This window comes from Aulonocara sp. 'chitande type north' Nkhata Bay, linkage group LG23 (assembly GCF_057382095.1).
Source record: "Aulonocara sp. 'chitande type north' Nkhata Bay isolate Kocher_YH1m ecotype deep benthic linkage group LG23, A_spYH_male_GT1.1, whole genome shotgun sequence".
Lineage (NCBI taxonomy): Eukaryota > Metazoa > Chordata > Actinopteri > Cichliformes > Cichlidae > Aulonocara > Aulonocara sp. 'chitande type north' Nkhata Bay.
In genome coordinates this window covers 35,031,969-35,056,587 of record NC_141365.1, presented here as the reverse complement: position 1 = coordinate 35,056,587, position 24,619 = coordinate 35,031,969, and the positions used below count along the sequence as shown (strand labels likewise).

At 39.7% G+C, this 24,619-nt stretch overlaps 2 protein-coding genes across 3 annotated transcripts; one reads left to right on the top strand and one right to left on the bottom strand.

Annotated features, from left to right (window-relative positions):
• Positions 1–5,175: 5,175 nt before the first annotated feature.
• mmadhca (metabolism of cobalamin associated Da) lies at positions 5,176–11,502 on the top strand. Of its 2 annotated transcripts, none has more exons than XM_086283132.1 (8): positions 5,176–5,243; positions 5,732–5,774; positions 6,865–7,006; positions 7,121–7,338; positions 7,629–7,734; positions 10,009–10,130; positions 10,208–10,294; positions 10,677–11,502. In XM_086283132.1, exons 2-8 carry the CDS (start codon positions 5,766–5,768, stop codon positions 10,893–10,895), a joined length of 903 nt encoding a protein of 300 aa, XP_086139258.1. In that variant the 5' UTR covers positions 5,176–5,243; positions 5,732–5,765; the 3' UTR covers positions 10,896–11,502. The 2 variants fall into 2 exon arrangements, with proteins under 2 accessions (XP_086139258.1, XP_086139257.1); XM_086283131.1 differs by lacking the exon at positions 5,176–5,243 and adding an exon at positions 5,264–5,509.
• lypd6 (LY6/PLAUR domain containing 6) lies at positions 11,355–24,023 on the bottom strand. The gene is made up of 5 exons (XM_086283133.1): positions 23,965–24,023; positions 17,890–18,039; positions 13,170–13,268; positions 12,270–12,400; positions 11,355–12,199 (listed from the first exon to the last, which is right to left on the bottom strand). The coding sequence occupies exons 2-5, from the start codon at positions 18,005–18,007 to the stop codon at positions 12,020–12,022; spliced, it is 528 nt and encodes a 175-aa protein (XP_086139259.1). The 5' UTR covers positions 18,008–18,039; positions 23,965–24,023; the 3' UTR covers positions 11,355–12,019.
• Between the last annotated feature and the right edge of the window lie 596 nt (positions 24,024–24,619).

Below are 24,619 nucleotides of genomic sequence, written 5' to 3'. Positions count from 1 at the left end.
TTGGACCAAAGCCCTGTAAATTTCAGACATTTCCGAGCTCTCTCCCTGGAAAGCAGCAGATAATGCCAAGAGAGACACTTAAAGTAAAGCAGTTTAAATGCCCTGAACAAAAATGCATGCACAAAATTCAGCCAGTGCTTCAGATTTGGATATTATTAAGTGAGACCTAAAGTTCGGGGCGCAACAATTGTGCATACATGTTTTTCACAGAAAGTGTAAAAGATGTCTTCCACGACAGGATTTATTGGCCTGGAAGCCAGAAGTTATACAGATAAAAGGGTACCAAGTACCAAGTTACCAGCTAATGCTAGCAATCTTGGTTAACAAGGTGCATGTATATATTGGCTAGTTAGTGCTAATTAACAGGCTAATGAAGTGCTAAAACTTCACTCACCAAAACTGAAATACAAACTTTTTGGATTAGTTAGATCAGTCTCTGCTATAAAGTCCTTTTAATGCTATAAACGTGGTCATTTTAGTAAGGGAGTCTATAGGGATAAACTGACATTTGATGCCAACCTCAAGTGGCTTAAAATCATTGTGTGAAACAGTGTACAATTCTGGGATCCATCTTTCCCCATTTGATGAGTTTGTCTACAGTGCAGATAAACAAAAAAAGCAGGAGAATGGCACTTAGCACCCTATCTGGTGCTACGTGGAAAAAATAATTCCTGAAGTCCCTGAAGTGAATTTCCATGTAAACGTTAATGCTAATGGATTTCATTATAAATCAGAGCATATTATGCCTCAGACACCTGCAATGAGCAGCTTATAATGAAGACTATTCTCTGTTTAAAGTCTTTAAGAACATTCAACTTTAACCGAATGGTTTCAGAATGAAATTTTGCTTGTTTAGAATGTGGTTAAAAAGCAACCCTAACCCTAAATAATTCATTGATGAGCTTGGTAAAATGAAATATATCATAGATATGAGTGCCAAAGCCTACGTCTCCAGTTTGGTCAAAGAAAGCAGTCACTAACCTGAAGGACTGTACTGTAGCCTGGAGACAAATTGACTTTACACACTTTACACATAAGCACCAGCTTTTATATCTAGTATGAGCATGCATGGGCTGTGAGGGGTGACCAAAACCTGTAACTCTCCCATCTTTATTGGTTTGTCCTTTCCACATACCCAGGAGATGGGGAAACACACCCTTAATGGCCTTCACTTTATCATTAGTTAAGGAGTGAGTGCGGTTAACGGTGTGCTGACACAGGCAGGTAGCTCACAGTGTGCGAGATGGGAATATGGTTTTTGACAGAGGATGAAAAGGCAATAGAAAATTGCTGATTCCAGACAACATCCAGTGCAGCTTGAGAGCACAGCAACAAAAAGACCTCGACTGACTCATGACTTTGTCTGGAGCTCTTAAGGCTGTGCTGCACTTTGGAATTCCTCTCACATAGCCAGACAGTGCTGTCCAGAGAAAAGTGTTTCGCTAGATTGACAGTGGGCTATTACTTTACACTGTGTGTTAGTGAGTCCAGCACCCAGTGGAGGTTTAATACTGACCACAGCCACAGACAAACGGACTGAAAAATGCACCTTGAATTGGACTTAACTGCCTCATGTAATTGTTTCCTTGAACATTTGAGGTGATTGTGTTGAGTTGCACAAAAAGCCTGATAGAGATTGACATGAATGGTGATGGTGCTGGTGACAAAGTGGATGTTAAGAGGTTAGGTAAGTGCTTTATACAACACAGCTCATTCACACCTAAGAACAACGCCTTTCTTTCTACAACTTAGTGCTTTCTATCCAATCTTTACAACATAACCCTTATACTAAGTGTGTTTTATGAATAATAATGACATGGCTTGCATGTACCCTATGGCGTATCTAATCTATGAAGTCAGTAAACATTTTCCTGCAGAACCAGCAGTTCCACCTTGTGATTGACAATGCGCTACTGCATAAGCGTGGAGTGTCCCTTACTCCATCCATTCATCCATTACTGCCAGTTTCAGAACGCCACGTGACACCCAGAGTGTTGAGCTTGAGGCTGCACTAACCAATGGGTGACATTCAGTCTTGGGGGTTCAATTCAATTCAATTTTATTTAAACAAAGCCAAATCACAACAAAAGTTGCCTCAAGGAGCTTTATACTGTAAGGTAGACCATACAATAATACATACAGAGAAAAACCCAACAATCATATGACCCCCTATGAGCAAGCACTTTGGTGACAGTGGGAAGGAAAAACTCCCTTTTAACAGGAAGAAACCTCCGGCAGAACCAGGCTCAGGGAGGGGCGGGGCCATCTGCTGCGACCGGTTGGGGTGAGAGAAGGAAGACAGGATAAAGACATGCTGTGGAAGAGAGACAGAGATTAATAACAAGTATGATTCGTGGCAGAGAGGTCTATGAACACATAGTGAGTGAAAAAGGACGTTGAAGAAGAATTACTCAATGCATCATGGGAATCCCCCAGCAGCCTAAAAATGATTGCTTCCAAGGCAGGGACCATGTTTGAGATCATTCATAGTGAGTTGCTGTTTTCATCTTTGGTGCATCAAGTCAAAGATAAAATTAAGTAAAAACAAGTAAACAAATAAGATGGAGTCGATCTGCTATCATTCTGTGTTTGAACAGGGTCAAATTGGCAATTACATGCAATCTGTTTGTGATCATCCAGTGATTAACTGTAATTAATCAGTGAAAATCTGTTGCCTTCAGCAAGAACTTCATAGATTTAAAACCGAAATTCCTCCATCAATATTAATGTTTAAGTCCAAAATGACACAGGTGCTCAGCAACCTTGCTTTATAGGAATACAGGAATATCACAGGAATGCAAATAGCTGGCAACCAGTTGAGTTGGGCTCTTTATTTTTGCAGATGTGCTCTTTGGTGCAAACTGTTGCAAACCAATACAAAGTCTTGCCAATCTTTCTACATTTAAAAAGCCAATGGCAGTTATTTGCAGATCTTTTCCAGTCTGTCTGAGAATGATTGCAGTCATTCTGAGTCAGACTACAAGCAGTGGGAGACAGGTTGCTTCCCACCAAGCATTGCCGCAAGCTCTGCAGTCACCTTGCCATCGAAATTGGACACCGCAACTACTTGCACTTGGTTACCGAATATGAAAAAATTCAATGCAATCGCCAGGCAACCACCAGGATTTTGTGACTGGGTCATTAAACATGGTGCTAACTGAGAGTGCTTCTGTATTACCTCTATATTAGTACAGGGATTTATGCAGATATGTGGACATAAGGTGACCTGGTTACCACTGTTATGCCTGTGTGGGTTTTGTCCAGATCATCCAGCTTCCTCCCACAGTCCAAAGACATGCAGTTAGTGGGGTTAGGTTAATTGGTGATCTTAAATTGACCATACGTCTGAATGGGAGGGGCCAAGGGGTGTCTGGCTCTGTTAGCCCTGTGACAAACTGGTGATCTGTCTTGAGTGTGCCCCCCTCTCGCCCTACGGCAAACAACACGGGTTGTTGGGGGCTAGAAGAAAATGGATGTTAAGTTGCTAACCGCTAGTTAGCTTTGAACATCGCCTGTGTAACATCACCCATGTGACCTCTAGTATCATAGGTGATGTGGCAGGCTAACATAAAAGTCATGTGACAACAGTGTAACTAAAGTACTTCCTAGAGTAGTAAACAAGTAAATTAATGCATTTTCTATTCTAAATGCAATGTGTAATTTAGTTGCTGCTGGCCAAATAAAAATCTCATACTTTAATATGCACAGGAGCCCCGTCGAGCCTAGACGCTGTAACAAATGATCCTGTGGGAGACGTACTGACAGCCACGTTCGGCATGGCTCCGCATGCCTCATCACCACTCACACACAAGTGCGTGCTGGTCCCAGGGTAAACTCCCACTGCATATCCCGTCAGCTCAGAGAAAGTGTCAATCAGCTCATCCAAGTCAGCTAAAGGGATGTGTCTACGCCAGCAAATACTGCCTGTCCTTGTCCTTCGCTACTTCTGACAGTAAATAATGCCCCTCTGGCCAAGATAGCTCTTTCATTCTGATTATTACACTTTATCATGCAAGGGAGGGGATTTTGCTGAACAAGTGAATACTGTTTCTTCACATCATCCCACCTGGGAAAGGTCCAGTACAAACATTTTTTTTCAAGGTAATTCTCAGAAATTCAGCAAGCCAAACCTTAAAAGGACTAAAGTCAAAGTGAAAATGAGTTTAAGGTGCTTCCATTGGACACCAGAGCTCTGTCTTCAGAAATAAAACCTACTGACACTCTGTCATTTGTCATCCTAATGAATGCAAATGACCACCAAAGCACAATTATCATCACACCGAGACCCATTAAAATCAACAAAAGTGAATGGTTTTATCATTTAGAAAAATGCATTTGTGAGTACAGTGGTTCCCTGCTTCATGTTTATCTCTCACGAACAGCATGTGCTGAACATAAAAGCAGCTGCAATGTGGCAGCTATCATGAATATCATGAAAACTTTTCAAGGTAACAGACAGACACATTAGTGTCACATTACAGGGCGAAGCAGATCAGTACTGCTGTTATAAATACTGCCTTGGTTCTGTTAACTGTTGATTTGCTGCCATCTTGTGCTGAGATTTAAAAAAGATCATTTGAATTTCACCATGTCGAAATGTTGTATGCTTTGCAAAATCTCCGCTCCACATCCAGGCTGATCTTGTGATTGGATCGGAGACTATGCAATTATGTGGGCTGCAAAGAAATGCCTGGATGAGATGTGGAGTGAGAGGAAATGTCTGTTAAAAAGTTTGTGTTAAGTGATGCTGATTTAAGAGTCTTTGATACAGTGCATCTAAGAATATAGAGCGGGTGAAGAAAGACGTAATAAAAAAGTGTTGTGTATTCATTGATTTTGATTTGGAATTATTCATTCTCATTCAGCACAGATACAGGTATGATTTACTCCTCTGTCTTCTTTAGTGTTTGCCCAGTTATAGACCTAAACATCAGCGTAACAAGCTAAGAAAATGCACCCAGCAAGGCCGAGCTTCTGACAAAGAAAGAAGAATAGAAACTCTGTAGAATTAAACAACAAGCATAAAGCAAATGTTCTTGTATTGACAAGAAGTAATCGTAGAAAATTTTCACTCACTAACGGAGACAACTGCAAACCGCCCACTAGATGGCGCTCAATGCACACAGAGCATACATACGCGTAGAAGAAGAGGAGGGCGTTACGGAAGTCGTGCGGGATTCATTTGTCCCTCCTGACTTTCCGTCCTTGTTTTGTAAAAGCATACAGTACGTGCAAGTCGCCAGGTACGGAACAGTGTGTACTTTTCCTGCTGTACTCCCAACAACACAATAACATTTGTTTTCTTTATTATGAACACGAAGGCGCTCGTGCTTTGCACTGTGCAGTGGTCTTTTTAAGGTCACGTGAAAACAGGAAGTGCTTTAGATGAACTCTTATTTAAAAAAAGAGAAAGTGATAAGAGTAGATATCAGCTGACCGAACGACTCTCCTTGTGATAGCTGGTGCCAAAGCTAGCTGTGTTGTTAGCTAGCTGATAGTTGAACCTAAGGTATTTTAGAGGATTATAGTCTGTGTAGATTAATGTGTGAAATAAGTGTATTGGTCACATGTGTTTCTTCATGGAGGGACACATGCAGTCATTGCATCATACAAGCTATTTTAGCTCGGCTGGTTAGCAAAGCTAACATTTGGGAGTTTTAAAGTTTTCTTTTCCGTTTTCTGTTGGGAATAACAGTTTCTATCTTCTTCTTGTTACTCTTTCATCAAACAGGTTCAAGGATAAAAGGCGAGGGAAACTAAGCACAATGTCTAATGTAAGTGACCATTTTCCTCATGCTAATGTTATGGCTCATGCTAATGTTATGGGTACTGCTATTCACTTAGGCCAGAGTAGATTTTAAAAAGAATGTCTGATTGTCCAAGAAATAACTTTAAATCATTTTAAAACGCTGCACAATGATTTTGAAATCATTGAAACCCTATATTGATATTAAATATAGGGTTTCAGTTACAGGCAGTACTAGCTGTTGGCCCATTCAGGCCAGTAACATTTTTATTCACCACTCAAGTGTAGCATTAAAGCACACTGTCTGAAACCACTCCTCGCTAATGAGTATTTTGGGGTTTGTTTGTTTTTTAGTTTTTTTTTTTTTATTGGCAGTATTTTCATATTAAAAGGTCAAAACTTCATCAAACCACATGTTCAGATTGTTTAAATGCTAAAGAGAACAATATGTTTTTATCTGTTTCCAGTCAGAATAAAAACAACATAAAAATCAAAGCTCTTTTTATGCAGACAAACGTCTTAGTTAGCTTGAAATAACATTAAAATTGTCAGATTTCAAATAAACGATGTCTCAACATAAAAGAGAAAAGATTAAGGGAACGCTAACTCATAAAAATGAGTTTGTAATAGTCGTCTAAAGAAATGACACAATCAGCTGACCTGTTTGGTGGAGGGAGGCTGTTTCACAGTTTGGCTGCCCGCCACTACCTCAAAAGCACTGGTTTTAATCTTTGGTTTTAAAATCTGAGCGAGAGACAGTTACGAGACCTCTGTTAGAAGATTGGAGAGGTCAGCTGCAGTGATAAGGTCTTAAAAGCTATGTTATATAGGAAGTCCATGTGTTGAACTGTGTCATCCTCTCCTCTTTATGAGATCAATTCCAAAAAATTTTGAAAAGTTTTAGTCTGATCACAGGAAAGCATTAAATTCCTCAATACTCCAACGTATTAGATGCATCTGTCTCTTTATTTCCAGAGAACCAGAACTAAATGGCAGCATCCAGTTTGTCCTAAACAAAACATACAGTAAAAGTATGAAGCTGCAGACAGTCCACCGTGGGCAGGGCTGTTCCTGTTTCATGTATCTGTCTGTTAACACATGTCGTCGTCTGTCTGCAGGTGCTGTGTGGTCAAAGCAGGGCGGTCCTGTCTCGTGCTGCTGGCTGTCGAGCTTTAGCTTCTCTCAGGGCTGGAACAACCAGAACCTTCTCTGCTGCGAGCTCAGATGAGCCTTACATAGCGGTATCACATACAGACTCAGGTGAGTCGAACAGGAAAGGACGTCAGGCAGTGTTGCAATGCAGTTTTCAGTAGTAAACTGTTTAGCACCTGTGGCAGCAAACGCTGACAAATCATCTTTGTCACATCACTCCAGGCCCAAGGACTGTGTGGCCTGATGAGAACATGGGACCATTTGGACCTCAGGACCAGCGCTTCCAGTTGCCTGGTAACGCTGGGTTTGACTGCCACCTGGAGGGCATGGAGGACCAAAAGAAGGCTCCGGTTCACAAGACGGTGCCTGATGTGCTGACGGTTCCAAGCAGCACAGAGAGACACCAGTTCATACTGGCCCAGTTTGTCAACGAGTTCCATGTAAGATTTTTGAATAGTTACATTATGAGCTGTAACACAGTCAGAGCTTTTAGGACTACAGTTCAGAGCAGCAGAGAGAACAAATTAAAGTCAATGTCTTTGATTTATTTTAAATGTAAGTGAGCTGCTGTGGCTCATTGGTTTCAGGAGAAACACAGATGTCAGTAACACTTCATTGTAAGATTCCAAGTATGACAATTAACAATAAATAAATAAAAATTGAAAAAATAAGCCAGAGCTACATTTTTACCACTTTTGTCTGAGAGGGTGTGTGATTGTTTGTTTTTCAGGGAAAGCTGGGGCCTATTTCCACGAGAGTAAGCAAAGCTGAGCAGTACTTTAATCAGACAGAAACAGACTGTGCCATAAACTCCTGCCCAGAGCTGCTGAGGAAAGGTAAGAGAGATTCACCCAGCATTACCTTCGCTGACTGTGAGTGTGGGCAACACAAGCCAAAATGATATCTGGATATTTAAGAATTTACGATAACAATATTTCTGATGATATAGAAGAAAAAATACTGAATATTGTGGTCATAAATATTTTGTACTTGTAAATCAGACTGTGTAGTTGTGAACTGAGTTTTGTAACCTTGCAAACCAAAATATCTAAAAGATTGATGTTTGTGCATCTATAGATGAGAATTTGCGTCTGTGTATTTAAAAAAAAAAAAAAAAAAAAAAAAAAAAAGATCATACACATACAAGGGAAAAAACTACTAACTTACATTTTTCAGATTTTTTTCGTTTCCAAGGTTACAAAACTCAGTTCACAACTACAACAAACAGAATGGTTTGAGGTAGAGCTGGGCGATATGAGATTTTTTCATATCACGATATGTTTTTTTCATTTCAGGCGATAACGATATCTATCACGATATAAGCCAAATAACTATATTTGTAAGATTTAAATGTGCCGTTGCTCACAAGTAAAATGTGAAATAATCAGCAGCTTGTTTTGATTTAAATATTTATTTCCCATAATAAGTTCAACAGGGTAGATGTACTTAAGGAACATGAGACTTTTTCAGATAAATAAAGGCAAATATTGCAAACTACACAAAAGGCAGCCGCTAAAGCGTTTAAGTTTCAAAATAGAACAAACGAAACAGACTAAATTGTCAATTCCACTTAGAAACAAAATATTAATTCTAAAAATAAATCTTAGTTTGTTTTACAGAAGAACAGACAAAACTGACTAACTTTTGTCAATATCAAATAAACTGAGAACTAAAAGGAAATTCTCAATCTCTCCTTGTTGTATAGCTTAGCTTTTCAAACAGTTTTAACAGTTACTTTAGTCTGACAAAAGCCGAATGAAGAATTAGCGCTTCCAGTCAGAGATTGAGCATGCACCACTTTATTGGATTTCCAGACTTGCTTTCGGCACAATTTACAGTGCACGCTACTCTGTTTTTTGTCAGACTTGAAATAGCCGAAATACCTTCACACTACAGAACTTCTATGGCTCTTCCGTTCGACAATCTCTCCGGCATTGGAACCATCATCTGTTTTCTCTTCGGTAAATTTTTTTTCTCTTCGATTTTTCTCTAGTCAGCACACTCATTTCCTCCATTACCCGGGCGGCACGGTGGCTGGCTGCTTCCCAAACAAATACACATGTGCGGCTTGGCACTTGTGCTGTACGTAACAAGTCACGTGACGTGACGCTGCGGCTGTGATTGGTTCGGCTCTGCGCTACTTAATTCGGATTGGCTGTTCTTTTTTTTTTCTTTTTCTTTTTTAAGAGGACAAGAGCGATGAGGTCTATCACAATAGTTACATTTTTCTATCGAGAAAAAGTATATGTATATATATATATGTATTTCGCAATACATATCGTTATCGTTCTATCGCCCAGCTCTAGTTTGAGGCATGTCATAGTATTTAGTATTTAGTATTTATTTATTTATTGTCATTGTCAAGAACAATGAAATTGCGTTTGGGGCTTCCATACAACCCAAAAAAAAGAAGAAAATAATAAATACCCCTTAAAACCCAAGTGTACATATTTAACCCAGTGTGACTCCAATGCAATAAGACAATCCTTAGCAATAATGTTCGTAGAAATTCAGACAAAGACCTGAGAAACATGACAAAATACAACAATGCAACCCATTCAATATTATTGTACTGTGAGATATGATATCAGATATGATAGTTATCTATTTAAGAAAGAGGGGGGCAGGAGGGGGAAGAGAATAAAGATATGATGCACCAATGCAGACCAGTTCATTGCTATTAAGAAGTTGGATATGGTTATTGTCCGTGAGAGGGGGGCAGAGAGTTCAGGAGCCTCACAGCCTGTGGATACAGGCTGTTGGCCAGTCTGGATGTTCTGGCCTGTATAGACCTGTACCTTCTCCCTGAGGGCAGCAGATGGAAAAGGTGGCGCGCAGGGTGATGTTGGTCCCGCAGGATACTGTGCACCCTCCTCAGACAGCGAGTGGGGAAGATATTACTGATCTCTGGCAGACTTGTTCCAATAATTCTGCCAGCTTCTTTCACCACCCGCTGGAGTGCTTGCTGATCGGCCTTGGTGCAGCTGGGGAACCACACTAGAAATCCATACGTCAGAACGCTGCTGATGGCACAGTTGTAGAAGTTCAACATCAGAGATGAAAAGAGTTATAATTTGCTTTATTAACATACGTGCGCCTCTGTGTCTCAGATCTGGAGCAGTTGTTTCCTTCGGCGCCCACAGTTTCCATCACAGTGGTGACGGTCACGCAGACGAGCGGTCGGTCAGAGGACAAGGAGACAGAGCTGGATAGAGACCAGCTGCTAAGTAAAGTAAGTCCTCGTGTGTTTCCCATTACAGACTTCAGAGGTTGTAGCAGTTGGTGACTGTGACTTTGTCCTAACTGCAGTTTGTGAGCGGGGCAAAGGAGATGTGTTTCGCTCTGTGGACTGCAGGATACTGGGCGGACTTCATTGACCCAACAACGGGAGCAGCAGTGAGTAATTCTGTGTTCACTGTGCCTGTTCTTTACTGTCTCAATCTGCAATCTAAACTCACAAAGCATATACTTATTCTATGAATGAAGCTTACGTTAGTTTAATTTTCTTTGATAGAAAAAATGTTATATTGAAGTAGTTGTCTGTTGGGTGGGAAAAGCCCAAACACATTATGATGTGAAACCACACATGCTTATAAACCTTTTGGTTACATTGTTTGGAAAATCTGGAAAAATGTATTTTCCCTTGTAACATTTCTAGAGATTTTTCCCGTTAAACTTCCTGTCAACTCAAATTCTGGTAGTTCAGCTGTGAAAACTGAGGACAACAAACAGAACAATATTGTTTTAATAATGGAATTTTCCCCCCTTTCCTCAACAGTTCTTTGCGTCTCCATTGGGCGAAACCACACTGCGAACAGACAGTGAGCTGGGACATCGGGGCTTTCACATCGAGGTGTCGAGCTCCTGCACAGTCATCCGCCATATCCTCAGGGGGACTCCTTTGTTTGTGGGGACTATTTTCACCAATGCACCTGTTCAAAGTGCTGCTGTTGCTAGACTTCAAGGATTTTCAGACGCACTCAATGATGAGGAATAAACTTTTTTTTTTTTTTTTTTTTTAAATAGAATAGAATCAAATTCAAACAGAAGGGTTCTGTTTATGGTTTGGAGAAGCCGCTAACGTTTCCTGTTATGGAGCTGGTTTGTATCAATGGGAAGTTGTGTAATGTTGTAACACAAAGCATCTGTGCAGACCTCTGTGTTGCTAAGGATCTAACTGACACTCTAATGCGAACGTCAGTGCTGTGTCTGACTGACAGAAGCGTTACCCTGCTCTGCATGCAGGGAGACACTCAGAGAAGAAACAATTTCACCATGTGCTTCATCTGTAGACAATGTTCATATTTTACAGTTTGAGTATTTATGAAATACTGCGACAGATGTTCTACAGCTGTTGGTGCTAACTACCAGGAAAATCTCTCCGTTTCAAACACCTTAACATGTTAGCGGCTCATATTCTTTTTACAGCAGCAAGTACAGTGTTGGTTTTCTCTGATCTGTTGCACACAGTGTAAAGAAACGATGGAGAAATAGTATAAATAGTTTCAGAAGATTTCAATTTATTATGGGAACAGCTCCCAGAATGCACACTGACCTGGATGAACATGGACACACTGCTTATTAAATTATATTTATGTACTTCAGCTTTTTTGTGACTGGCTGTGTCTTGCAAACAGGTTTGAACAGCAAGTGGGCGGAGCTTCAGTGCTGTCAACCAGTGCTCTGATGACCATATTAGGGAGTCCTGAGAGCTTGAAAAAGGGAGGCAACTGGACTTCTTTAGGTTTTAAAAATCCAGATGTCTTCTCTTATTATTGTTTAAGTCTATAATGATCTACCATATTAGGGATAGTCAGCATCGGCACGCAGAGCCAGGAGTAGAAGACATATCTGAGACAGTGTTTAGATCATTGTGAAGCCTGAGCTTTTGACTCAGAGATGTTTATTATGAGCTATATACAAAGTAACATTATAAATATAACAGAAAACACAGAAATGCAGATCGACTATTAAAAAAGTGGAAAAGAAGAAAGGAAACCAAAGTTGAATCAGTTGTCTTGCATATAAAAATGTCTTTAAACCTTCAGTTACTGAAACACGCAGCCAACACAGGTCCCAGTTCTGCCACTACACATACCAGCTGTTCTCTTTCTACGTGTCTCAAACACGTCCAGCTGTGAAGATGACAACAATGATGGCGATGATGATGAAGCACAGCGCTCTAGAATGAAGACTCCCGCTCAAACTAACCAAAGGAGAAATGGAGGAGAAAATGGCACTGCTGTCATTTCTGGGCACCAACACGTTGCAGATGTTCCCCTCACAGCAGGAAGAGCACACCTGAGGGATGAGAGGAAAGCCTATCACGTTAAGGTTGAGGAGACATCTGAAGGCAGAGCTCTCCACGTACCTGGTAGCCAGTATCGGCAACGTCAGCACAGCCAGTGAACAGACACTCCTCCAAGGTGGCACAGCGCTTGGTCACAGACACACTTTCCCCACTTCTATCCATCATGTGGAGGGTGGAGCAGTATTTAGTATCTGAAGGACAGTAAAATTCCCTTCATGTGACCAATTATGTCTTAATAACTTGACAGATTCACAGGCAGCCCCAATATGAGGAGTACAAAGTTTAAAACTGCCAACAAATATTTAAATTTAGAAAGATAAGAACTACCAAACGGTACTCTTCAGTGCATGACACTTTCAGCTTTTGGTGATCACAGTTTGTTTAGAGAGTTGGATGGCAGGTAGATGATTTTCAGATTCCACAGTGGGCTCTGGCCCTACTGAGTTTGGGAAAACGTGTTTCCATCAACTCTAACTGCACATTAAGAATGTGTTCCAGTTGCCAAGCAGATGTAGATCCCCGTGAAGTCGACCGAACGTGCGAAGTAAAATTCCAAGAAGAAGGAAGCAAAGTTCCTCTGATGAAAGATAACTGTGGGAACACCTGTTCATCACTACGTTCTACACTGATGAGCAAGATTAGCCATCAGTCGTCACACCTTGCTGAAGTGTTGGCAAAAAGGGCATGCAAATGAGATTTTGGAGAAGGGGGGGCTAGCATCTCCCTCCACTCACCTCCAAAACCACCTGTAAGCCACTTCCGCTTAAAAGTTCTTCCTTCCTACCAAGTCCTAGCAAATTATTATAAATATTGTTTATATCAATCTATTTTATTTATTTTAATCATTTTGTTGATGTTCGTTTGTAGCGCATTCCCAAAGAAACACGTTTCTCAAGAGAAGTCACTTGAACTGACATCTCCTTGAGCAGGCAGCCACAGATGAATCAAAAGCTGACGTACCCTTTGGACAGTATACGTCCGGGGCCCAGCGGTTGCAGTCGTAGTTGTCTACAGCATCTTGGCATGTGAAGCACTTGAATCCGCCAGGGTAAGGAGTAGCTGTGGAGACACAACTGTATTCAGTTTTAAGTTCAATAAGTGAAGAAGGCGTGTTTTCATTCGTCCTGTGTGTAATATCATTCCTGCAGAAAGGGACCTTCATTCATCAACCTTCTGGGGTGTTTTTTTTAATTAGCTCATTCAATCACTGTACACATTCTCTGTGTTTCTGGGTGATTTCAGAATCATAAGAGAGACGAATGTCCTAAAATTCGACCACCCCTGCCTTTTCCTTGGCTTCTGACATGGTTATGAAGTTGCCCTCAAAGCACAGATAGGACCAGAAGATGTGAAGGGCTTGTTAATCAAAGCTGGAGGGGCCCCAAAACCAGGTGCACTTTGGTACGAATCTTCCTGAAACGAGTTTCCATCTTATCCTGAGGCTTGTTTTTCCGAGGTGCCCCGACTTCCTTGCAAAGACGTGTGTTAGGTTTTTGGGGATTGGATACTGGGCTCAGGTTTGGATGTAAGATAGACAAAGCTCTTAAAGTATATAAACTATGACTCTCATACAGTGGGGCAAAAAAGTATTTAGTCAGCCACCGATTGTGCAAGTTCCCCCACTTAAAATGATGACAGAGGTCAGTAATTTGCACCAGAGGTACACTTCAACTGTGAGAGACAGAATGTGAAAAAAAAAATCCATGAATCCACATGGTAGGATTTGTAAAGAATTTATTCGTAAATCAGGGTGGAAAATAAGTATTTGGTCACCTCAAACAAGGAAAATCTCTGGCTCTCACAGACCTGTAACGTCTTCTGTAAGAAGCTTTTCTGTCCCCCACTCGTTACCTGTATGAATGGCACCTGTTTGAACTCATCATCTGTATAAAAGACACCTGTCCACAGCCTCAAACAGTCAGACTCCAAACTCCGCCATGGCCAAGACCAAAGAGCTTTCGAAGGACACCAGGAAAAGTATTGTAGACCTGCACCAGACTGGGAAGAGTGAATCTACAATAGGCAAGCAGCTTGGTGTGAAAAAATCAACTGTGGGAGCAATCAGCAGAAAATGGAAGACATACAAGACCACTGATAATCTCCCTCGATCTGGGGCTCCACGCAAGATCTCATCCCGTGGGGTCAAAATGATCATGAGAACGGTGAGCAAAGATCCCAGAACCACACGGGGGGACCTGGTGAATGACCTGCAGAGAGCTGGGACCAAAGTAACAAAGGTCACCATCAGTAACACACTACAACGGCAGGGAATCAAATCCCGCAGTGCCAGACGTGTTCCGCTGCTGAAGCCAGTGCATGTCCAGGCCCGTCTGAAGTTTGCCAGAGAGCACATGGATGATACAGCAGAGGATTGGGAGAATGTCATGTGGTCAGATGAAACCAAAGTAGAACTTTTTGGTATAAACTCAACTCGTCGTGTTTGGAGAAAGAAGAATACCGAGTTGCATCCCAAGAACACCATACCTACTGTGACGCATGGGGGTGGAAACATCATGCTATGGGGCTGTTTTTCTGCCAAGGGGACAGGACGACTGATCTGTGTTAAGGACAGAATGAATGGGGCCATGTATCGTGAGATTTTGAGCCAAAACCTCCTTCCATCAGTGAGAACTTTGAAGATGAAACGAGGCTGGGTCTTCCAACATGACAATGATCCAAAATACACCGCCCGGGCAACAAAGGAGTGGCTCCGTAAGAAGCATTTGAAAGTCCTGGAGTGGCCTAGCCAGTCTCCAGACCTCAACCCCATAGAAAATCTGTGGCGGGAGTTGAAAGTCCGTGTTGCTCGGCGACAGCCCCAAAACATCACTGCTCTCGAGAAGATCTGCATGGAGGAATGGGCCAAAATACCAGCTACTGTGTGTGCAAACCTGGTAAAGACCTATAGTAAACGTTTGACCTCTGTTATTGCCAACAAAGGTTATGTTACAAAGTATTGAGTTGTATTTTTGTTATTGACCAAATACTTATTTTCCACCCTGATTTACAAATAAATTCTTTACAAATCCTACCATGTGGATTCATGGATTTTTTTTTTTTTTCACATTCTGTCTCTCACAGTTGAAGTGTACCTCTGGTGCAAATTACTGACCTCTGTCATCATTTTAAGTGGGGGAACTTGCACAATCGGTGGCTGACTAAATACTTTTTTGCCCCACTGTAAGTATTCTCACAGATGAGAATCAAATCAAAACTGCTGCTGTTTGTACATAGTAAAACTGTTTTCATATTTCTTGTACCATTTCTATTTTGATGTATTTGTTTAATTCACATGTCACAATGTTCACACTGTTCAGGTTTGATGCTTTTCTTATTAAAATAAAGTGCTGTATGACTGTGGCCTGTAGTATAGTGCACTTTAAAGGTTACGTAAATAAATGTATATACCAGTCTTTTTTTGGTTCAAATTAACTGCAAGTTCATCCCAGACCAATTTCATTTTATATTAACATTATTTGTTGCAGAAAAGGTTTTGAAAAAAGTGTGTCGCTATGAGTCTTAAGACTGTGTTTGTGTTGTTCACAATTCCACGAGGCCGAGCAATTTGTGCACCTACAATGGCATAGATGACATCATGTTATTTTTGTTTCACAATACTAACATTTAATTTTTATCCCCAAAACATCAGTTTTCTGTGGCATATTACGACACTATCACTTTACCTAGAAACCACCTAGAAGCAGGCTAAAATTAGCTGCTTTTTTTTCTTTGCACACTTAAAAACACCCTGTTGTTTTATCAGTAACCTCTGATTTGCCCCAAAAAAGAAAAGTTATTGAGTAAGTAAGTCATGATTGATGTAGACAAATAACTTCCATAAGTTCTCGATGGGCAATTGAAATGTGTGAATACCAAGTGACAAAACTGCTTTTTTTGGTCATTAGTAACACAAAACCCACTGGTCTACAATGCTTTGTATACCACAGTGGGGAACATGTAAATTATGCATATATTACTAACTGTGTTAATAACTGTGACTGTCATCTGACTGTTACTTTAGAAAGGGCAGTGGCATTAGCATAGGTGCACTTTCTTGGTAAATACATTGGACACTTAATCATTTAAAATAAAACAAGCTGTTGTCCAGTTTTTTGTTTATTCTAGGCAGAAATTTCTGTCTATTGAGAAAAATCCACTAAAACTACTAAATTAAAACAAATCATGTTACTGTCTAACATGTTTCTCATTAAAGTAAGACACTTTAGCGGTTTTACTGGATATTTATGTTTTAGCACATTTCATATATTCATTTAAATATTTGTATTTTGACTTTTAACTATTAGTTCTTTAATTCATTCAGTGTGTGAATAAACATGTATAGTATATCACAGTTGTTTTGTTCCTTTCACATCCTTATACAGTCCCTACTTTTATGCAAATCAGAGATGGATAAGCGGAAAATGTAAAAACTTCCTGATTTGAGATGAAATTACCCAAGTGTATACATTTATATGGATCCGCATTTTGAAATAATAATAAGAGTTGTGAAGTGCAGAATCCGAATATACAGGTAACCTAATGAGTGAAAGGTGTTTTAAGCTAGGGAAAAATCATTGGTAATGGAAATTCAGCTCAGGTGAACCTCTCAGTTTTTTGTCTCTATTCATGTGAGTCCTGCAGCTCGTTTTTACATGAAGGCTCTGGCAGGTACACAAAAACTATACAAACACGCTTCTGGTTGTGAAACTTTGGGTTAATTAAAAATATGTCATTTGGTCAATCACCTTCTGATTTTCTGCTTATTTAACAATTATACTGATTACTAAAAAAGAAGCAATAAATCTGTAGCCTGTGTCATAGATGCTCTCCAAAGATTTATGGATACTCATCAGTCTACTCCACGTCTCTGACTCAGGGATCAAACAAGGACCAGCCACTTTTCAGTCAAAGAACAATCCTGTTATTCTCAACAAAGACACAAACCAATCGCTTTGATGATCATGAACCACATCCTTGTGTAATAAGTTTCCAAGATTTTTTTCAGGAATTTTGAAAAGGGATTCATCAGTGTTATTTCCAAGAATTAATTCCAAATAAAGATGAAATACATTTGATCTTTTAAAGGTGCAAGTTAAATAGCAGAACTGTAACTTATAACTGGAATAAGTTTACTTAATATGTGTTAGTGTTTTAAGAACACACATTTCAATCAGTGTAATCTATGTTATAACAGCCCTAATCTGTTGCTTTTGTTTGTCTGTCATACGTCAATGGTTGAGAGAATGAAAGCTGCAGAACCAGCTTACAATCAGAGAAGGATGCCAACTATACTTTTATATATTTATATTTTAACATATTGTAATAAACTGTTGTTTTGGCAGCTACAACTGATTTAAATACAAAACGAAACTTTCCATTAAGTTTTATTTGTGCATGTGTAGCATTTAAATGCATCTGTACTCACTCGTTATTCATTCAGTTAACATGACTTTTGTACCTTTGTAACATTTATTTATTTAAATAAAACAACAGTTTTGTTTTCTACACCGTGCTTGCTTTCTGCTTTTCTTGCAGCTTGTTTCCGATAGATATTATTAAAATGTTCCATTCAAGTTCAGTGCACGCTATTTAAAAACAATGCCGCTAATGTTATTCAGTCATATTCAGTATCAAACCTTTAAACAAATTGAGATGTAAAATAGTACTCCTATACTCCTACTTGAGGGGTGCAGCAGGATGATATCCTTCATGGTGAAGTCCCGTGACTGCGCAGTTTTCACCCAGTCAGTGATGGTGGTCAGCAGCAGGACCCAGGCCACTGTTGGCCAGGCCTCCATTATTGCACCAGAGTGTCTTCATGCACTTAGGCCTGTTGAACATGAGTGGATTAAAATGACAATATTAGAGAATCTTAAACGGATAAAGAATGTAAACACTCAGCCTCCCTGAGCTTTTTTTAAAGATACTACAGAGTCTTTTTAATGTATTGTTATTTTTGGTGTACAAGAAAGCATGATTAAACCACAGTTGAACTCAACGAAACATCAACAAAAGGCTTCAAGTGGCTAATAATAGAACCAATAAGTCTATAAATGTGACCACCTGTGTTCCTTCTCATGCTGTGAGCCTGCTTCATTAATCAAATGTCAAAGGAACTCTACGAGCCAGCTTTAAGCCTCAGCATCCCTTTCTGGATTTAACAGATAATGAAAGTGCTGATATTTCCATATTTTACTCAAGAAACTGAACACTGGTCATGTAAACCTATATTAATGCTCTCATTATTTTAATGCCAATCAATAAAACTCTCTAGAAACTATTCTTGAACTAATCTGAAGGTAATATGAAGTTTATAGGTCTGTAGCAATTGACCCTGCAGAAAGTTGGTATCCTCTGTGGACTATGCGCCCCAGCATCCACTGACCAGCATCACCACCTGCAGGAGCCACCATAGAGGTCAAGTGTAGTGCATATCAGCTGGAATGGGAGAGGACCTGATGAGCCGATCCCTGACTGTTGAAATTAGCTCTATTGACACAAAATGTCACCTGTCTCGTGGAGAAGGAGACTGAGCTAGTGGTTGAGGTTATTGGAATCAGTCTCCTGTAAAGGGGCTGGGCTCCCTCCAGTCTGGGGTTGCCCTTGGTGAGAGATTGCGGGCAAGGGTAGGTAGGTATACTTGTATCCCCCATTGGAGTACTTTCTATATGTTGGGGTTCTCCCCGTGGAAGAGAGTTGTCCCTGACTATTACTTCAGCTTATGCACCAAATTATACTTCAGAGGTACACACAACCTTCCTGTAATCACTGAAAAAAAAGAGTATGGTTTGGGTAACCTGTGGGACTCCAGAGGAAGCTGACAGGTACCAGCTGGCAGATTGCAGCTTATGTAGTAGCTGAAACAAAAAGTCTGGTGTGGGAGAAGTTTGGTGAGCTCGTGGAACAAGACTTTTGGTCAGCGTTGAAACGATTCTGGCAAACCACCAGATGACACAAGAGAAAAGTGGTGCTCTATCTATCTATAGGGGTGCTGCTGACTTCAGCTGAGGGTACAGTCGGAATTCTTCAAGGATCCCCTCAATCCCAGTGACAATGCTTAGAGAAAGCAGAGTCTGGGGACGATGGGGACAACTTGCCCATTATTAGAAGTGAGGTCATTGAAGCAGGTAAACAACTACTTGGTGGCAGGATCAGTGGGGAGGGTTCCTTAAACCTCTGGACGTTATGGGGCTTTCTTGGTTGACATCCCCCTGCTACATCACATACAGATCTGGGGCAGTGCCTCTGAACTGGCAGACTGGGGTGGATGTTCCCATCTTTAAAAAGGTTGACCAGAGGGTGTACTCAAATTGCAGGAGGATCACACTACTCAGACTCCAAAGGAAGATGTACGTCAACGTACAAGAGAGGAGACTATGTCCTGAACCTTGGATTCAGGCGGAACAAAGCAGTTTTCTTCCTGGTCATGGACCTCTGGACTCTTTGGGTTGTGTTGGAATTTCCCAGTCAGTCTACATGTGCTTTGTGGACTTGGAGACTGTATTCAGTCACATGTGTAAATGCTGTTAAATAATGTTCTGTGTAGAGTTCATGATGTGGATGATTGATTTATAATGGATTACAAAATTTCATGAATATATATAGTTAGTGTTAAAAATATCTTTATTTGAAATGTACATGTGTAAAGTGTAAGAGCTGGTGTCTCATGAGAATACCCTTAACGAGAGTAAGCGAGACCTTTCGTGTACTGCGAGGGAGCAGATGTCTCTCATGAAGCGTGTTATGCTAAAGGTTTATTAAAAGAAAAGCAGCACAAGGACTTAAGGACCTCTTTTCAGGACAAACAGTCAGTGAGGTAGTTGTCATTTGAGAAATGTTTTTATTTGTGTTTGGACTTAATATGTGTACTGTGAAGTTGCTAAATGGTTTGTACTGTTCACTCGTGACCAGTTCTCATGGCGTATTGGCGTACTGGTGTACTGGTGATGGTGAAGCTGAGGAGGAGAGAAAGCCCAAGTAATAAACGCCTGTTTCAAAGAACCGACCAGTGTCTGTGTCGTGAAGAGAGCTACAACATGCAGCTTCAGGAGCATGGAGTATCTGGCTTGTTGCTACTAGCCATTCAGCCCCCGCTCAACCGCAGTGATAGTTTGGTCCACATTGCCAACAATAAGTCAGAGTCATTGTAGTAAAGCTATTTATTTTGCTATAATTAAAGCCTCATAGAGGATTTTGAGATTGTATTGATATTATATCTCAATCCTGAGCTTTCAGTTAGAGTCCAGTCAGAACACTCCCTCTTTTTAGATTCACTGAGACGTCAATCAGTGAATTACACACCAGATGACCTGGTTTTATCCCTGACTTTTATGTTTTATCCCCAGGCACTGTGCCAGACTGTGGGGCTGTAAATGCTTGTTTTCTTTGCATTATGCATGCCCCAGTAAAATGGATCCACATCTTTACTTTGGTCCAAACACCCATAATGTAAAGTGCTACAAGAACACACTTGTTTTACTTCCAACACAAAGACATGATTATAAGTCATAAGACCTGAAACTAAAATAATTTCATTAAAAGGAAGCTTAGTAACTGATTGACCACATACATTTTCAGGCTAAAATGTTAATTTTCAATGAGTCCAGGTTCTCAAATGTGAAAATGAATGCCACAGTGTCTAAGTGGTAGTTAATATTCAGGATTAAAATAATTAAAACCTCCTCTCTAGATTTGCATGTCTTTTCAGCATGTGAGAAACTAATAAACACACGAAAACACAAAAAGGTCTGTAAATCAGGCTTAATAACAGGATTAATCTAAAGCCTTCACAGCGGTCTCCTAGTCGTCAGAGAGGTCTCCTCCTATTGCATTCATCAAGCTCCTCGAAGCACAGTGCTACTGTATAGCTCTTAATCATACGCTGTATGCTGAAAGAAAAACTTGAGATTAGGTCCCAAACTTTGAGCTGTCTGAAGGATCCCTGGCTTTGCCTGCAGTAAAATCTGTTTTTAGGTCTGAGAGGAGAAGGCAGGAGTGCAGGGATTATATACAAAGGCTCCCTGTTATAACTGGGGGGATGGAGAGGTTTCAATCAGCACCAACCAACTCCTTCGGGTCCCGGTTAAAAGGCTGTAGAAGGCTAAAAGAATCTGAAGGAGAGTCCGTCAAGACAACAGGGGATGAAGTTCAGAGATAGTGTAAACTGTAGATTGTTACCTGCTTAGTTACACATCTGGATGCATCCACACATTACAAAAAAACTAATGTGATGCAGATATATGGGCTAAATTGAAAAAAATGGCTCGGAGTTTAAGATGAATCTTATGAATATATATTACTTGACATGCACTAATGAAAAAAGCGACAGACCTAAACTGTCTTATGGACATCATGAAGTTCATAATTAGAATTATTTGCACTTCATTTTTGGCATAAAAGAAAGTAATGTGCAGAAACATGTGCAACTTGTTACATCTTAGAAGAGAAGATGTGGAGGCAAATATAATGAAAGACTAATTAGTGACAGAACACAACTGGAAACTACAATATGTCACATAAAAAAGTTCAAAACAAAAAAGAGCAAAACATTAATTGATCTAATAATAATGGCGGCTCCAGTGGTTCCAAACCATTTCAGTTAACTATACCTCCACAGCCACAGCTATGTCAAATAAACTCAAATATCACCTCACTGATGATGAGATCATTTCAGTGTAATTTAACCTGATTTTTTTTTTTTAAATTGAACAATGTTTAATTTTGCTGTGATATTTACAATACAATTGAACTTGAATGCAGGGTTAGTTAAATTATGTACTTTTGTAGTACAACCATTTCAACATCATCATAATTTATCTGTGTGGTCACTGTATTAGCTTTTTACATATATCATTTGGCCATTATTTTGAACAATTTTATTTAGCCACCTGCCCCCTAACGCTATGTAGCTAGCTTAAATGTTAAATGTTAATCCAGTAATGTTAGCTTGATACTAGATATTCATTATACACAGATTTTTTTATTAGTATTTTCCACTACTATTTCAACTACTACGTTTAGACATGAACTAATAGTATATAATAGTGTAACCCATATATAAATATAAATTGTTTATTTTAACCATTATCTGTGCTGATGGCTAATTATTAGCCATTATGGCAACCATTATCCAGTGCCAAACTATCATAATGAAATGTATATTAAGTTTTTATTGCAATTTTTAGCAAATAACTACAACCTTCTTTACCAAAATCATAATGTTCTAGTGTTGCACTTGACTCAGAATGTCTTCATTTCCTTTAGTTTACACCCAGGCAAACTCAGTTGTTGAGCTAATAGATCTAATTTAGTAAAATCCACTAACTCACTCTGCAGTCTGACCTGACAAAAATAGCTGGCTTATTGCTCCAAATTGGTCATGTGTTTCAAAAGAATACTTGATCAACATTTAGACCACCAGGGTTGACTTTGAAGATCAGCAGCTCAGCTCTATTGACCAGACACATATGGCAGGGGCTTAACTTCTTTCATTCCACTGATTTTCTCCCTATCTATCACGTCAGAGATAATTGACTGCATTCACAAAATTCTTGTTTCTCTTGTATAATTAGGTGGTTGAAATGTCATAAATATAAAGTCCCCTTCCCAAGCATTGCCATCTGGATTTACTGACACACTACATCACTGCGTGATTTTTGTGAGGTTTTTGCTTAGCTCATAAAGCATCTGACATTTTAACATTGTTTAACATGACCAAAAAGGTCACAGTTGGCCAGACACTCTAAATGAATGTAGTCTCCTTACTGCCTATTTGTATTAGCTGATTCATTATGATACATAAATCAAGATCATATGACAAGCAGACATTCCTTAGAAGTACATGTGACCTGTGCTATATAACATTTATAATTGGATTATTATCTCTTGTTATCTCTAAAGCTGCTCCAACTTTAAACTGTAACCTATTGTGACCAAACTACAAAACTTGGCTTTAAAACCACAAAGCAGTCGTGCTGAGAGGTCAAGTCTAAAGAACTGGACTTTGTGTGTATTTAAAATTTTTATCAACATTTGGGTAGCATAGCTTCCACACTATAAGGAGGGATTTAATTGAGTCCAATACAATATTTTTGCAATGTAGCTGCTCATATTTATATGTAAAATAGGGGTGTGAGACATGTAGGTCAGGACCAGAACTGACCCAAAAACTCCAGGTTTTGTTCATTGGCACATCTACTTTGAAGGACATGCAATGAAACATGTAGTATAAACTGTACTTTTTGAAAAGAAAGGCAGATTAAATATAGCTTTACTGGTTTGGCAACACTTCAGAATAAACTGGGTTATATGCGGCCCATGAACTAAAATGTAATGTTCTTATAGCTGTCAAAATTATTCAATCATTAAGCAGAATATAATGTATGTAGATAATACTTTACGGACTGTAGCACTTCACACAAAGTCTACCACATTAAAAGCACCATGGAAACTTGTGTAATCACAGTAAATTTACAACTTTTAACAAGGTACAAAGATTTACTGGGTTCCCACATAGTTCAGTTTAAGATCATATGCTGTCTCCACAACTATATTTGCTGTTCACTGAAATGGTGAATATGAACTAAATCTCACGATCAAAAACATGACAGCATTTCATGAAATATCATATCTTCAATTCATCTAAACGTAACGCTTCTCAATTGCACTGGTGCGCACGGAATTGATTTAAAATTACATGTGTTAGTACAGCTTGACTCTACGACTTTATCGCAACACTATTTTAATAAGAACTTACCAGCTTTAAATGCTCGATAGGACGCTCTCCATTCGGCGCGGATGAAGCTCAGAAACTAGTGAAGTGCAGCTCGGCGCGGCTGAGGAGGGGAGGGGGAGGCTGCAACGTCACGGACATCGGCACTCCCACAAATAGAAATGGATCATAAAAAAAAACAATGTTTTTTAATTCACCTTTTTTTCATGGCGGGGATTTATATATTATATATAGCAATGCACTGATATACAAAAATTTCCCTTTATGATTTTTTTAAAATATGCATTTTGTTAGTTATCAAAATGTATTACTTTCATAAACGAATTAATAAGTATATGTACGCTATTTTTCTTTTTTTTCCCTTTTTTTTCTTAATTTGATAAAATACTTTTTACAGTGTTGCTGAAGTTTAAGTGAATGTGTTATTTTTGCCAGTTTTAGCCGCTACATCAGGTGTTTGTGAGTGGGAGGGGCAGCGTCCAGCCTCCTCAGTGGAATTGCCCTCCTGGCCAAGAGGGAACAGAATGCCAGTAGAGGTGCCTCATTCCCACTGATGCCAAAGAGAGAAAGCAGGGGTCCAGGTGGCAGCATCACACTGAGAATCCTGGACAAGGTATGGAAAACCTTTGTCCAGAACTGGTCAAGTTGGGACAAGACCAGTATATATGGATCAGTGAGG